This window comes from Bos grunniens, chromosome 6 (genome assembly GCF_055505025.1).
Source record: "Bos grunniens cultivar Pamir isolate PY7600 chromosome 6, Bosgru_T2T1.0, whole genome shotgun sequence".
Taxonomy (NCBI): domain Eukaryota; kingdom Metazoa; phylum Chordata; class Mammalia; order Artiodactyla; family Bovidae; genus Bos; species Bos grunniens.
The window spans coordinates 78,460,140-78,475,092 of record NC_141170.1 but is presented as its reverse complement, the minus strand read 5'-3'; the positions used below and the strand labels follow the sequence as shown (position 1 = coordinate 78,475,092).

Below are 14,953 nucleotides of genomic sequence, written 5' to 3'. Positions count from 1 at the left end.
TTGGACTTGATTTCAGTTTTGGAAATGTAAAGGTGATGCCAGTGTAGAGGACACATTGTTAGGGATCGTAAATCAAGACAAAGATATGAGTTTGGAATCTCAATCATGTATGGAACAGTGCTGACTATTGTTATCCAACAGGAACTATGACAATAGAAAATGGGAGGAAGGAGCTTGATTCAAGATGCTGCTGAAGTAGTTTTATGAATGAGTTGGATGGAGTAGAAGGGGGAAGATCCCAAATGGGAAACTCCAGGGTGATTACTACTAGCACCACTTGCCAGGAATCCCATGATAGCTCAGTTGGTAAAGAATCTGCCTGCAATGCAGGAGGCCCCAGTTCGATTCCTGGGTTGGGAAGATCCCCTGGAGAAGGGTTAGGCAACCCACTGGAGTATTGTTGTGCTTCCCTTGTGGCTCAGCTGGTAAAGAGTTCTTCTGTGATGTGGGAGACCTGGGTTCGATCCCTAGGTTGGGAAGATCCCGTGGAGAAGAGGAAGGCTACCCACTCCACTATTCTGGACTGGAGAATTCCATGGACGGTATAGTCCAAGGGGCCACAAAGAGTTCTACGTGACTGAGCGACTTTCACTTTCTCAGGCCTGGCTCTGGGAGGCCTATATCTTTACAGTTATGCAAATACCAAGAAGCCTTTTCTGTTTAAAACCACTTATGTTCATCTGTGTTCATGTCCTTCCTACCAAGATTAGCTTCAGAACAGGACAGTCTTTTCCAGCTCTTCTCACTTTCTTATCATGTCAGAAAATGAATAAACCAGACTTTCAGATTTAATGTAATCAGTAATTTTAATTCACATGGAAAATTCCAAATCATGCCTGATACTTTGCAGTGATTTTTTTGTATTTTCCCAGGTTTATTGACATACATAATATTCATTTAATGTGTAGAACAAAATGATTTGATATATTACTAAATGATCACTGCAGTATGTTTTATTAATAACCATTGAAAGTGAAAGTAAAAAGTGTTAGTCTCTCTGTTGAGTCTGACTCTTTTCTAACACCCACCAGGCTCCTGTATCCATGGGATTTCCCAGGCAAGAATACTGGCATGAGTTCCCATTTCCTTCTCCAGTGTTATCTTCTCAACCCAGGGATCGAACCCATGTCTCCTACATCTCCTGTAATGGCGGGCAGATTCTTTACTACTGAGCCACCTGAGAAGCCCTAAAACAGAAGTATCTTTGGTATTCTCTAAAATCTCATCCCACCATATTACCTCACATAATTTAAGGGCTTCCCTGGTAGTTCAGATTGTAAAGAATCCACCTGCAATGCAGGAGACCCAGGTTCAACCTTGGGTGAAGAAGATCCCCTGGAGAAGGGAATGACTACCCATTCCAGTATTCTTGTCTGGAGAACAGTCCATGGGGTTGCAAACAGTTGGACACAACTGAGTGACTAAGCACAGACACATAGTTAAAAAATCTGAATAAGAGCTTTTAATATTTACCTTCTTAGAATCTTCAAATATACATTATTGTTAAATAACAGGCACAATGCTGTACATTGCACCCCAGAGCAGCACTTTAATCTTATAACTGAACACTTGTACTTTTTTTACCACCTTTACCCATTTCTCTAACCCACCCCCCAGTTTCCCACCTCTGGCAACCACCAATATGTTCTTTCTGTGAGTTCCACTTTTATTTGATGCCACATATAAATGAGATCATACAGTATTTGTCTTTCTTTGACTTATTGGACTTATTAACGTGTGCTCTCAGGGTCTACCCATGTTGTGGCAAATAGCAGGATTTCCTTCTTTACCAGGCTGAATAATATTCTGTACCATCTTCTTTATCCACACATCCATTGATGGACACATGTTATTTCTATATCTTGGTTATTGTTGATAATGCTGCAATGAACATAGGAGTGCAGATACTCTTTCAAGAGAATGATTTTGTTTCCTCTGGGTATGCTATTTTATATGGTAGTTCTATTTTTAATCTTTCAAGGACTTGCTATACTGTTTTCCATTGTGGTTGCACCAATTTACATTTCCACCAATAGTTCACTAGTGTTCCCTTTTCCCTGTGTCCGTGCCAACACATGTTATCTGTTGTATTTTTGATGCTAATCATTCTGATAAGTGTAAGGTGACATCTCCTTGTGGTTTTGATTTGCATTTTCCTAATGCTTTGTAATGTTGTGCGTCTTTTCATGTGTCTATATGTCTTCTTTGGAGAATGTCTGTTCAGGTCCTCTGCCCATTTTTAATTGGGTTATTTGTTTTCTGATATGTAGATGTATGAGTTCTTTGTATATTGTGGACATTAACCCCTTATCAGATGCATGTTTTTCAAATATTTTCTCCAGTTCCATAGGTTGCCTCTTTATTTTTGATGGTTTTATTTGCTATGTAGAGCTTTTACAGTTTGTGGACCTAAGAGAAGCAGAAGATATTAAGAAGAGGTGGCAAGAATACACAGAAGAACTGTACAAAAAAGATCTTCACGACCCAGATAATCACGATGGTGTGATCACTCATCTAGAGCCAGACATCCTGGAATGTGAAGTCAAGTGGGCCTTAGAAAGCATCACTACGAACAAAGTTAGTGGAGGTGATGGAATTCCAGTTGAGCTATTTCAAATCCTGAAAGATGATGCTGAGAAAGTGCTGCACTCAACATGCCAGCAAATTTGGAAAACTCAGCAGTGGCCACAGGACTGGAAAAGGTCAGTTTTCATTCCAATCCCAAAGAAAGGCAATGCCAAAGAATGCTCAAACTGCCGCACAATTGTACTCATCTCACACGCTAGTAAAGTAATGCTCAAAATTCTCCAAGCCAGGCTTCAGCAATACGTGAACCGTGAACTTCCTGATGTTCAAGCTGGTTTTAGAAAGGGCAAAGGAACCAGAGATCAAATTGCCAACATCCGCTGGATCATGGAAAAAGAAAGAGAGTTCCAGAAAAACATCTATTTCTGCTTTATTGACTATGCCAAAGCCTTTGACTGTGTGGATCACAATAAAGTGTGGAAAATTCTTCAAGAGATGGGAATACCAGACCACCTGACCTGCCTCTTGAGAAACCTGTATGCAGGTCAGGAAGCAACAGTTAGAACTGGACATGGAACAACAGACTGGCTCCAAATCAGGAAAGGAGTACATCAAGGCTGTATATTGTCACCCTGCTTATTTAACTTATATGCAGAGTACATCATGAGAAACGCTGGGCCGGAAGAAGCACAAGCTGGAATCAAGATTGCCAGGAGAAATATCAATAACCTCAGATATGCAGATGACACCACCCTTATGGCAGAAAGTGAAGAGGAACTAAAGAGCCTCTTGATGAAAGTGAAAGAGGAGAGTGAAAAAGTTGGCTTAAAGCTCAACATTCAGAAAACAAAGATCATGGCATCTGGTCCCATCACTTCATGGGAAATAGATGGGGAAACAGTAAAAACAGTGTCAGACTTTATATTTTTGGGCTCCAAAATCACTGCAGATGGTGATTGCAGCCATGAAATTAAAAGACACTTACTCCTTGGAAGGAACATTATGACCAACCTAGATAGCATATTCAAAAGCAGAGACATTACTTTGCCAACAAAGGTCCGTCTAGTCAAGGCTATGGTTTTTCCTGTGGTCATGTATGGATGTGAGAGTTGGACTGTGAAGAAGGCTGAGCGCCGAAGAATTGATGCTTTTGAACTGTGGTGTTGGAGAAGACTCTTGAGAGTCCCTTGGACTGCAAGGAGATCCAACCAGTCCATTCTGAAGGAGATCAGCCCTGGGATTTCTTTGGAAGGAATGATGCTAAAGCTGAAACTCCAGTACTTTGGCCACCTCATGTGAAGAGTTGACTCATTGGAAAAGACTCTGATGCGGGGAGGGATTGGGGGCAGGAGGAGAAAGGGACGACAGAGGATGAGATGGCTGGATGGCATCACTGACTCAATGGACGTGAGTCTGAGTGAACTCCGGGAGTTGGTGATGGACCGGGAGGCCTGGCGTGCTGCAGTTCATAGGGTCGCAAAGAGTCGGACATGACTGAGCAACTGAACTGAACTGAACTGATATCCACTTGTTTATTTTTGCTTTTATGGCCTTTGCTTTTTGAGTCAAGTCTAGAAAAAAAATCATTGTTAAGATCAATGTTAAGGTGCTAACCACCTATGTTTTCTTTTTGGAATTTTATGGCTCCTGTCATATGTTTATGTTGAAGTCTTGAATCCATTTTAGTTTCTGTGTGTGAAACTAGTGGTCCAGTTTTATTCTGTTGTACGTGGCAGTACAATTTTTCCAAAATCATTTCTTTAAGAGGCTATCCTTTCTCCATTATATGTTCATTTTTTCTTTGTCATAAATTAAGTTTTCATATGTGTGGATTTATTTCTAAACTCTCAATTCTGTTCCATTGATCTGTCTCTTTTTCTGCTAATATCTTTTTATTTTTATTACTATAGCTTTGTAATATAGATGGAAGTCAGGAAGTGTGATGCCTCTGGCTTTGTTCTTTCTCAAAATTGCTTTGGCCATTCTGGTTCTTTTGTGGGACGAAATAAATTTTAGGGTTGGCTGTTTGTTCTTTTTCTATGGAAGATAGAACATTGGAGTTTTGAGAAGGATTGCGTTGAATCTGTAGATCATTTTGGACGTTTTAGCGACATTAGTTCTTCCAGTCCCTGAGCATGTGATACCTTTCCATTTGTTTGTGTCCACAAATTTACAAAGCAAATTTAGCCCCTTGTCTTCCATCCCAGCTCCTCAATGACCACACTTGTTTTTCCTAAACACTTTTCACATTTTGCTGTTGCCTTCCTCAGTAAAGTTGAGTGGTTCCAAACTCTCCCCAAGATGTCAAGCCCCTTAACGTGCATCAAAGACCTTATGTTTGGACCTAACCCCAGCTCTCCACTATATTGTTTAATGCTCTCCAAAAAGAATTGCCTAGTTCACTGGATACCCACCCTTCTTCCACAGTACTTCCCAATGTGCCTCTTTGCCAATTGTCCCTGCCTGCTCCAAAATTCAATTTCCAGATTAATCTTCCTAAAAATCAACTCCAATCAAGCCATTTCCTTTTCTGAAGCACATTTTTACACTCTATTGCCCAGTGATGTAATTACAGACTCTTCTATTGGCAGCTCTATCCTGCTAACTCAGTAGTTCGGGCTCATTTTTCTCATATTACATAGTTCACAAAACAATGCACTCTCATCAGTAATATTGCACATTGCCTACAATGGTCTTTCAAGGAACAGAGCAGATATCCTTAGTCTCCTAACAGAATAACTGTAACATGTATGTAACCAGTGCCTCTATAGTAGTCACTGTATGTCAGGCACTTTTTGACCACTTTAAGAATATGATTTCATTGAATCCACCTAATAGTCCTATAATACAGACACTGTTATTGTTTCATTTTACAGATGAAGAAACTGAGGTACAGAAAACACAAGCAATTATCCCAAGGTCATGTGGTTAATAAATGGAAGAGCTAAAGAATTCAACCTCAGATAGCCTCAGCCTGTAGTCCATGCTGTTAATTCCTCTGGCATGTTTACCCTCTCCTTAAATTTCTGTCAACCACCCATACCAACACTAGAGGATGAGAAATATTGAGCTCAATTGTTTCCATCAAATTTCCAAAAACTCCTTTTTTATTTTGAAAGTGGCTTGAGTCAGCTAAGTCTCCAATAAATGTTACTTCTCTGATCTTTTAAATCGCTCTTCTCAGATAGTACCACTCAGGCTTTACTTATCCTATACTCTCTTTGTTGTCACCAAACTGTGAGATAAAAAAATCACATCTCTGTAGTGAGATTGAAAAAAAAAAATTCACAACCAAGCTCACAAAAGACACTGTAAATTCTGATTTCCCAATTTTGTTAATGGTTCCTCTAATCTAAGTCACAAGTGACTCATATCTCCTCTCTCTCTTTTGCCTAATCCACATCCACATACAGTTCGCTTCCAAGTTTGGTTCTTCATGCATCCTTGATACCACTCTCAATCTTTTGCACCTTTTCTATGTAAAGGGTGGGAGATGCCTCATCCTTTAACTAGGTCAGAGTAAATAAGCAATGTTTTTATTAACAGTTATTCTATTGTTTGACATTCTCATTGCTTTTCCCCCAACTATCATAAAAATCTTGTATCTGGATATTTAGATTTGAGCCTTTGATCCCTGATATTCTGCTAAATTCTGTTGACAGTTTAAGAAAGAACATCTGCTCAGCTCCCATCCACCACTCTCCCCTTCCTACCACTGTGGCTGAAAGAACTCACTCTTCAGTGGGTACGAAAATATCTGCTAATCGCATCACTGATTTCTCCTTCCAACCTCATCTCTTATTACTCCACTGCATGTTACACCTTCTAAGAAAACCAGAACAAAAGCTACTCCCATGAAAAGTTCTGCTTTGCACCTCCATACTCTTGCTTGTGCCATTTATTTCACACAAAAATGCCAATGAAATAAATCAGAGGCTAGGATGAGTTAAGAAAAAAATCTCTGAAGTTTTAGGTCACAGAAAGGATATATTGAGATGGATTTAATAGCCCCCAGTGTCATCTTTAGAAATCCCCTCATCTTGACTCAATAGTTATCTGGATTTCCTCTATATCTAATTTAACACTCTGTGTCATTGTTTAGCACTAATATCTGACATCTCTGAAGCTTGGTTTCTTTATAATAATTAAAAATAACAGTGATAATAATAATACCTACTTTACAAGATGGCTATGTGGTTTAAAATATAAATTTTGATATTGTATTATTTCTAAAATTAAATATTGCATATAGAAGGTACTAAAAACTTGTTTAGGTTCTTCTTCCTGTCATGGATGAACATTGCCCACTTAACTTAAGGGAACTGAGATCCATAACTGAAGTTGGCTGCCAGAGTGAGGTGGGCACAAGAGCAGAGAGCCCATAGAATAGTCTACTCCTGGGGCAGTGACCCATGGAACACTGATCTTGAGGCTCCAAGCCTAACTGTCACTCACTGTTATATAAAAGATAAGATGATAAGTGTTAGCAAAATAAAACCTTCCTATGTTCTAGAATTCTGCCTGAGGCGATCAAAAAGACTAAAATCTGAAGTCAGCATCTCTGCCATTTTTATTCACCTTGGGCTTTCCCAGTGGCACCCATCTGCCTGCAGTGCAGGAGATGCAGGAGACGTGGCTCCATCCCTGGGTTGGGAAGATGCCCTGGAGGAGGAAATGGCAACCCACTCCAGTATCTTGCCTGGGAAATCCCATGGACAGAGGAGCCTGGCAGGCTACAGTCTATGGTGTCACAAAGAGTAAGGCACGACTGAACACACACACACACACACACACAAACACACACTCTCACTCACTCACACAGTCTCTGAAGCAGTCTTTGTTTTGTTCTAGGAGAAGTGGAAAAAGAAAACAAATGATGAGAAAACATTGAATTGACAGAAGCACAACATAAAATCACTATCGTTTTTCAAGGAGTGCTCTAGATTTAAATTTGCTTGAACTCAGTTTTTTCCCTCCTCACTTCTTATTATTTTTTTAATTATTATTTTATTTTTTACTTTACAATATTGTATTGGTTTTGCCATACATCAACATGAATCTGCCACGGGTGTACATGTGTTCCCCATCCTGAACCCCCCTCCCACCTCCCTCCCCATACCATCCCTCTGGGTCATCCCAGTGCACCAGCCCCAAGCTTCCTGTATCCTTCATCGAACCTGGACTGGCGATTCATTTCTTATATGATATTATATATGTTTTAATGCCTTTCTCCCAAATAATACCCCCCTCCCTCTCCCACAGGGTCCAAAAGACTGTTGTATACATCTGTGTCTCTTTTGCTGTCTCGCATACAGGGTTGTCGTTACCATCTTTGTAAATTCTATATATATGAGTTAGTATACTGTATTGGTGTTTTTCTTTCTGGCTTACTTAACTTTGTATAATAGGCTCCAGTTTCATCCACCTCATTAGAACTGATTCAAATGTATTCTTTTTAATGGCTGAAACGTCTTTGTCTAGCGTCTCTCTCCACAGAGTCGGACATGACTGAAGTGACTTAGCAGCAGCAGTAGCAGCATCTCTCTTACCTTCTCTTAGCTTAGTAGCCTCCTTTGAGTACTGTTTCTGGCATTAAGGCTTTTAAATATGTGTTCTTAATTCAATGTAATTAAGCAAAGGAAGGAAGTCAGTCTGAATCAATGACAAGCTGGAGAAACAAGCGATTTTTAAGGAAATGAAATTTTATTACTCTTAGGGATATACTGAAGCTATTGAAAACAGTTCACTTAGGACATTAATGGCTACATTAACACCTACATAAGCGTATCTTACAAACTCACTGTTTGGAATAAAACATATATGTACTTTTCTTTTTTCTAAGGACTTTTACTCTTTAAATAGACTAATGTTTGTTTCTACAGATTGCTTAGCGAACCTTTTTTTTCTTAATTTGAACATTGCAGAGATTGAGATATAAATGCAAATCTCAGTTGTTTAAAACTTGGTGCTCATGAGGTCAAAACCACACACTAAATCTCTATATCAGCCAGTTCTCTCTATTGTGTGGTCACAACTGTGTGAGCGACCAGCTCTGGTCATAAGCACTGGGGGAGAGGCTGTCGATGAATTTGTCCAGTATGCCTTCGCTTAATTGGAAAATGGCTCTGTTTCATCAGCCACACACCCGTGGTCAGTAGCTTCACCTTTCTTCGTGAGCATCGGTTATTTTGAATTTTAAAGATAATTTTAGTACCTTCATTGTTACTTTAATACTTTATTTATTTGCTGTTTCAGCTTTCTGCTATGTGGTAGCGTTATTTAAAATTTCCTCTTTTCGATGACGTTTCTTGCATTGTGTATTTATATCCTACTTGTTAAGGCTAATAATACTATATGAGCTTATAGAATTGCGTCTGAACTCTGAAGGGAAAATAATGATCCATTTCATGAGATGAGTAATTTTTACAAACTCTCCTTTCAGCTCAAAGAGTGCTTTTTGTTCCCTTGATTAAAATGTATTTCCAGATTAAATTAAAATGCAAATATAGATGGTCTGTGTTTATGGTTATAATAGAATTATTTAAAGAAGGTTTTAAATCAATGTGCTGTTAATATTTCATGCAAGAACTGTGGGTTTTATTGTTGGGCCGGTACTGCCATGTTCCATTTTCAAGATTACTTAAAGTGCTATGAAAACTTAATCATACTGCCCTGGTTTTATCAGTTTTGCCCAGTCTTCTCTAGGATGTTAAAAGGAACTATTTTCCTGTATACTTCTTAAGTTATATCGGTGGTGTTGGGGAAATATCAAGTACTATTTCTTTAGAACCCTTTAAAATTGAGTTATGAACAATTTACTGTTTGTTTTAAAGAAATATTTTATTACACAGAAGTGAATCAACTTTTAAATTTAAGAGAACCATATTTAATAATTTATTATGAATTAAAGATCTGAAAAGTTACTTCAAGAGACTATTTTGTCCAAATTTTTAATTTCTATTAGAAATATAAAATATTTGTATTAGAAATTGCATCTAATGCTATTAATTTAATTATAATGATTTAGTGTTTCTTTAGCTTTCTTTTTTGGAAAGTGACATCACTTCTTAATAATTATTAAAATAACTCTTAAATCATATTTATAACTTGATCTTTTATCCCTTGTCTTTTTTAGTGACCTCAGTGAAAACCAGATTCAGGCAATTCCAAGGAAAGCTTTTCGTGGGGCAGTTGATATTAAAAATCTGTAAGTATTTTTTCTAATTGATACTGTTGTTTTTAAAGTTATCCATTTTCCAAATTTAATTCATATTAAATAAAGTGTCAGAAAAGAAATGGTGAAAGCTTATGCATTTTATGCTTCCTTAGGAGAACTTGTAACAATAAGTTTTGAATCATTTTTACATGTTATCTGAAGGAAGTCTCGTTTAGAAGATGTCTTGAAACTGAAGTTATCAAATAACAACCACAGTTGTTATCACAAGGTTCTTCAAACCTTGTGGTTAACCTTGTGAAGTCTAAAGAAATGATTTTATTAAAAGGCATTTACAATGTATTTTCTTCCCTCTTACTATGAGCTTATTTCAATAGTACCTTTTTCACTTGTTATTGGTGTTTATTGGAAATGCAGACTATTTTTTTCTGGAAAGAGTAGATAATATTTTCTTGTTAGAGATACCTGTGGCCTAGAGCTACAGCTTTTTAAAATAGCTTTTAGATCACCATTTTTATTAAATTCTGAAGTGTGAGAATGAGAAAAGTGTCTTTCAATTTGTGTGAATACTTTACTTAGATTTTCCCTTTTATCTTTATGAAAGAATGTATGTATAGCCTTCTTTAAAAAGCAAAGTAAAAGAAACCTCTGTATTTTTCCTTGTTAAATCTTTAATCTAGTGTCTTGCGTAGATGTGTTGTTTTGTAAGTGCACATAGCTCTTTACATATCAGATCTAAGATTACAGTGGCAACCCTAACATTATGGATATGTATCTTAATAAATTTTAAAGTATCATATTAATCTTTTAAAACGATGGGTTTTGACTGACTATGAAACTAGGATGTAAAGTGTTTTCTTTAGCTTCTACGTTAGTTTGGAATGTAAAGGGAAAAGCCCCTGTGTGCTGAGATTAACTATCAGGAATTCAGTGTTTCTTACCTTTGTAATAAACGGGGCAGAAACTCTTTCAAGAATTAACTTACTTTCAGAATTCTCCATGGTGGAATCCAACATTTCTCAAGTAGTGAATGTGAGACAGATGTTTTCCTTCGTCAAAGAAGACAACTGTTTATAAAGCTATAAGCTATGGCCTCTATGTCTTCTTTTCAATGTAAATGGTTTTTGTTTTATTTATTTTTTTTTGTAGTTCTATTTTTAGTTTTTTTTATTTTATTTTATTTTTAAACTTTACATAATTGTATTAGTTTTGCCAAATATCAAAATGAATCCGCCACAGGTATACATGTGTTCCCCATCCTGAACCCTCCTCCCTCCTCCCTCCCCATACCACCCCTCTGGGTCGTCCCAGTGCACTAGCCCCAAGCATCCAGTATCATGAATCGAACCTGGACTGGCATCTCGTTTCATACATGATATTTTACATGTTTCAATGCCATTCTCCCAAATCTTCCTACCCTCTCCCTCTCCCACAGAGTCCATAAGACTGTTCTATAAACACCAATACCGTATACTAACGCATATATATGGAATTTAGAAAGATGGTAACAATAACCCTGTGTACGAGACAGCAAAAGAGACACTGATGTATAGAACAGTCTTATGGTTTTTGTTTTAAATTTGTACTTTCTAAGTGTACAGGTAGAGATAGAAAAATATAAACTTCTAAATATAAATATATAGCACCATCAAAATCCTGGCCTTAGACTTTTATTAGCATTTACATGTTAAAGAGATTTTATTTGCTTAGATTTAATCTCTAATGAATACTGGGGGAAATCTTCAAGTAGATTCAGAGATATAGGGTGTTCAAAACTGCCTCTGTATATTATCTCTTGTCAGAACAACATAAAGATTCCTATGTAGCACCTACTCAAGTTGTCTATATGTCTCTGTGAAAGGACAGTAATGGCCAAAGTTGACCACCCTTTGGGAATGCCTCTTGCAGTCTTTTAACAGTATTCTCTCTAAAGCCTGAAAACAGGTGGCTTTTAATCTTAGTAACGATATTTAGGGAATCCAAGTCTGCAAGTAATCCTTCTCTCATGTTTAAGGATGCATTTGGGAGTGAGCTACCAGTCATGGTGGAATTCTTCCTTAATTCCTCTTTGTTTCTTCTTTAAAAATGCAATTCTAAAAGTTTAGAGATAAAAAGAAAAGTGAGATACTGACCAATGTACTTTGAGGAATGCATCATTGATTTGGTGGGATTTGGGAAATATTTTCCCCCACTATATCATTTCCCCTTTTCCAGTGTAAACACAATTATTTAAAAACCATGAGATAAGCCTAGGACTGGAGTCTCAGAATATTTTGCTATTTTTGTTTGTTTGTTTTGTAAACATGACAATTCATTAAACTTCACTGAGCCTTAATTTTTACTTTTATGAAATCAATATAATAATTGCTTGCACTTGTGATTATTAGAGAAAAAAGGTACTGAGGAGAGAGAAAATTAGAATATGGACTAATCTGCAATATTAGTTAGAAATCAGATAGATCATGGGCCAAGTAGACATTAAGCTGCAAAGTAGAAAAAATATACATATATGTGTGTGTGTGTATATATATATATATATATATCTCAGACGGTACTAAATCTATGCAAGACCCTGATTTAAATTGTGAAGTGCCACAGATACTGAGGAAAGAAAGAGATAAAGGTGTTGCTTGAGGTTATCAGGGAATACTTTAGAAAAGAATTACTGGAAAGAAAATATACAGAAATCTTCGAGGAGTTTGGTTCATACTGTATATTGGTCAATAAAAGCAGATTGAGAAAGTAAGAATTTATTAAGACCTATTCAAAGCCTGAATTCTGGGTTTTGAAGAGATTGGCAGATAAAATTAAAGTGCAATGAAATGTGTGTGTGCGTGTGTGAGGGAAGGAATATGTCTGTATCTTTAAGGTGAACCAGTACTAATTCGGAATAGCAGCGCTAGCAGAAAGCATAGCAGTCCGAATATGGAGAAAGCTGGGTAGAATGGCATCCAAATGACTTTGTTTTCGGAGATTTCTTTTCTTATGGAGGAAAGGGGGCTTAAGAAACTATGTGGACGCTGAATGATGATGGTCAAAGAACAATTTATTCCTGCTACTCTCACTGGCTTCCATGTAAAAGTGTGAAAGACCATGGAAACAACCTTGAAACACCTTAATGCATTTATAGGTTTAGTTAATTAAAAAGGATCATACTTAAAATTTTCTAAAATTTTATAGTTAATTAAACAATAGATCAAAGTACATTATTCAAAGAAATTAAGTTTCATGGGACTCTGAAGTTTAGTTTTATCATTAAAAGTTAAGAAAAGTATTTAGTAAAATATATTAGCACTGAGAGTAAATTTTAATTCATATTGTCATTAAAAGGGTAAATGTAGGTCATCAAGTAATGACTCAGTTAAAGTCCGTAAGTGTTGACATTATTATTATTATGAATATTCAGTGTGGGAAGTGAAAGTGAAAGTCGCTCAGTCGTGTCTGACTCTTTATGACCCCATGGACTATACAGCCCATGGAATTCTCCAGGCCAGAATACTGGAGTGGGTAGCCTCTCCCCTCTCCAGGGGATCTCCCAAACCAGGGATCGAACCCAGGTCTCCAGCATTGCAGGCAGATTCTTTACCAGCTAAGCCACCAGGGAAGCCCAAAAATACTGGAATGGGAAGCCTATCCTTTCTCCAGCGGATCTTCCTGACCCAGGGAAACAAAACGGGGTCTCCCACATTGCAGGCAGATTCTTTACCAGCTGAGCCACAAGGGAAGCCCATTCAGTGTGGGAAGGAGAGGCATAATGCTCTGTCCTGTATATCATGCCAGTGTTCATTTACAGTTTGGACAAGCCTTCCTGGTCCCATGATGGGTAGTATTCAAGTCTTTCAGAGATAAAAGAGAAAACAGAGGCTTTACAGAAGAAATATGTGCTTTAGTTGCATCAGGATAATATTTTGTGTAGTGTTAGTTGCTCAGTCATGTCTGACTCTCTGCAACCCCACAGACTGTAGCCCACGAGTCTCCTGTGTCCTTGGGATTCTCCAGGCAAGAATAGTGGAGTGGATTGCCATTCCCTTCTCCAGAGGATCTTCCCAGCCCAGGGATTGAACCCTGGTCTCCTGCATTTCAGGCAAACCCTTTACCATTTGAGCTACAGAGAAGACCTTGATATTTTGTATAGCACTGTCTAAAATATTGGTCTAATGCACTGTACTGGGTTTATTGGAGTTACCACATATTCAGGCAGGCTTTATTCTGAGTAAATTCCAGGTATCAGAAGATTTTCACTGGAAGCACTCGCTTTAATCTTGCGGATTGGCTAAATAGGCTCAAGGCAACATTCTGACAATATGAAATTGATGCTGTGGAAATTTTGCAAATTAGCAGATCTTATTCCTTTTCCTTCAGGCAAGCCACAGTAAAACTATTCTAGACAGATGGACATTTATCTTGCTGTTAAATATCTCCAGGGAGGACATCCCATAACTTTTTTGCTTACCTCTATTAATTTCCAAACTGGATTAAAACCCTTTATATTTTATGTTGTTACCCAATTTTCTCCATCTGCTACTTAAACCAGTTTTTTTTTCCCCCCAGCATTTGAGACAGTGAGATCTGAGAATAACAAGATCATATCAAAATATCAACTATCTAATAGTGTTTATAGTAGTCACTGGCAGCCAATTTATATAGGATTTACATCTGTGTTTTTGAACTCTCCAATCAAGTGTGAATGAAAGTACTGATACTGTATCATTACCAAATGATGCCTTACCGAAGTGATAATCACTGTTTATGTTATTTTTCTTGATAAATTTGTGTATATATTTAATATATGTAACACTGACTAATAAAGTCTTGGCTATCTCCTGATCAGTTTCTGAATGAAGACATGTTACATTGTGGCACTGTTTTGTTTACAAGTATATTTCAATTGAATGATTGAAATATACTTTTCCTTTTAATTGAATGATTTAGGAGAATATTCAAATTAAATTTTTCTTTATCGCTAAGACTTGCAAGCTTATTCTCTAAGTATGCATTTAATGAGTTCAAAAATTTTCCAAGAGTCTCTTGTTCTTATGTGAAATAATTCCTACTCATGTTATCCCAAGATTTAAACAAAAAACACCAATTTATGAACTTAAAATTCAAATTGTTGACAATAGTTATTAAGATTGCAAAAGTGAAAGTGTTAGCCACTCAGTCGTGTCTGACTCTTTGTGACCCCATGGACTGTAGCCCACCAGGTTCCTCTGTCCATGGAATTCTCTAAGCAAGAATACTGGAATTCCCTTC

At 37.3% G+C, this 14,953-nt stretch overlaps 1 protein-coding gene across 3 annotated transcripts in view; it reads left to right on the top strand.

Moving 5' to 3' along the window:
- Positions 1-14,953, top strand: part of SLIT2 (slit guidance ligand 2) — a 405,363-nt gene that overhangs the window by 240,836 nt on the left and 149,574 nt on the right. For all 3 annotated transcript variants that reach the window (XM_086406326.1, XM_086406325.1, XM_086406327.1), the window contains exon 5: positions 9,662-9,733. In XM_086406326.1, coding sequence (XP_086262452.1) covers positions 9,662-9,733 — 72 coding nt within the window. The remainder of the gene's footprint in view (positions 1-9,661; positions 9,734-14,953) is intronic.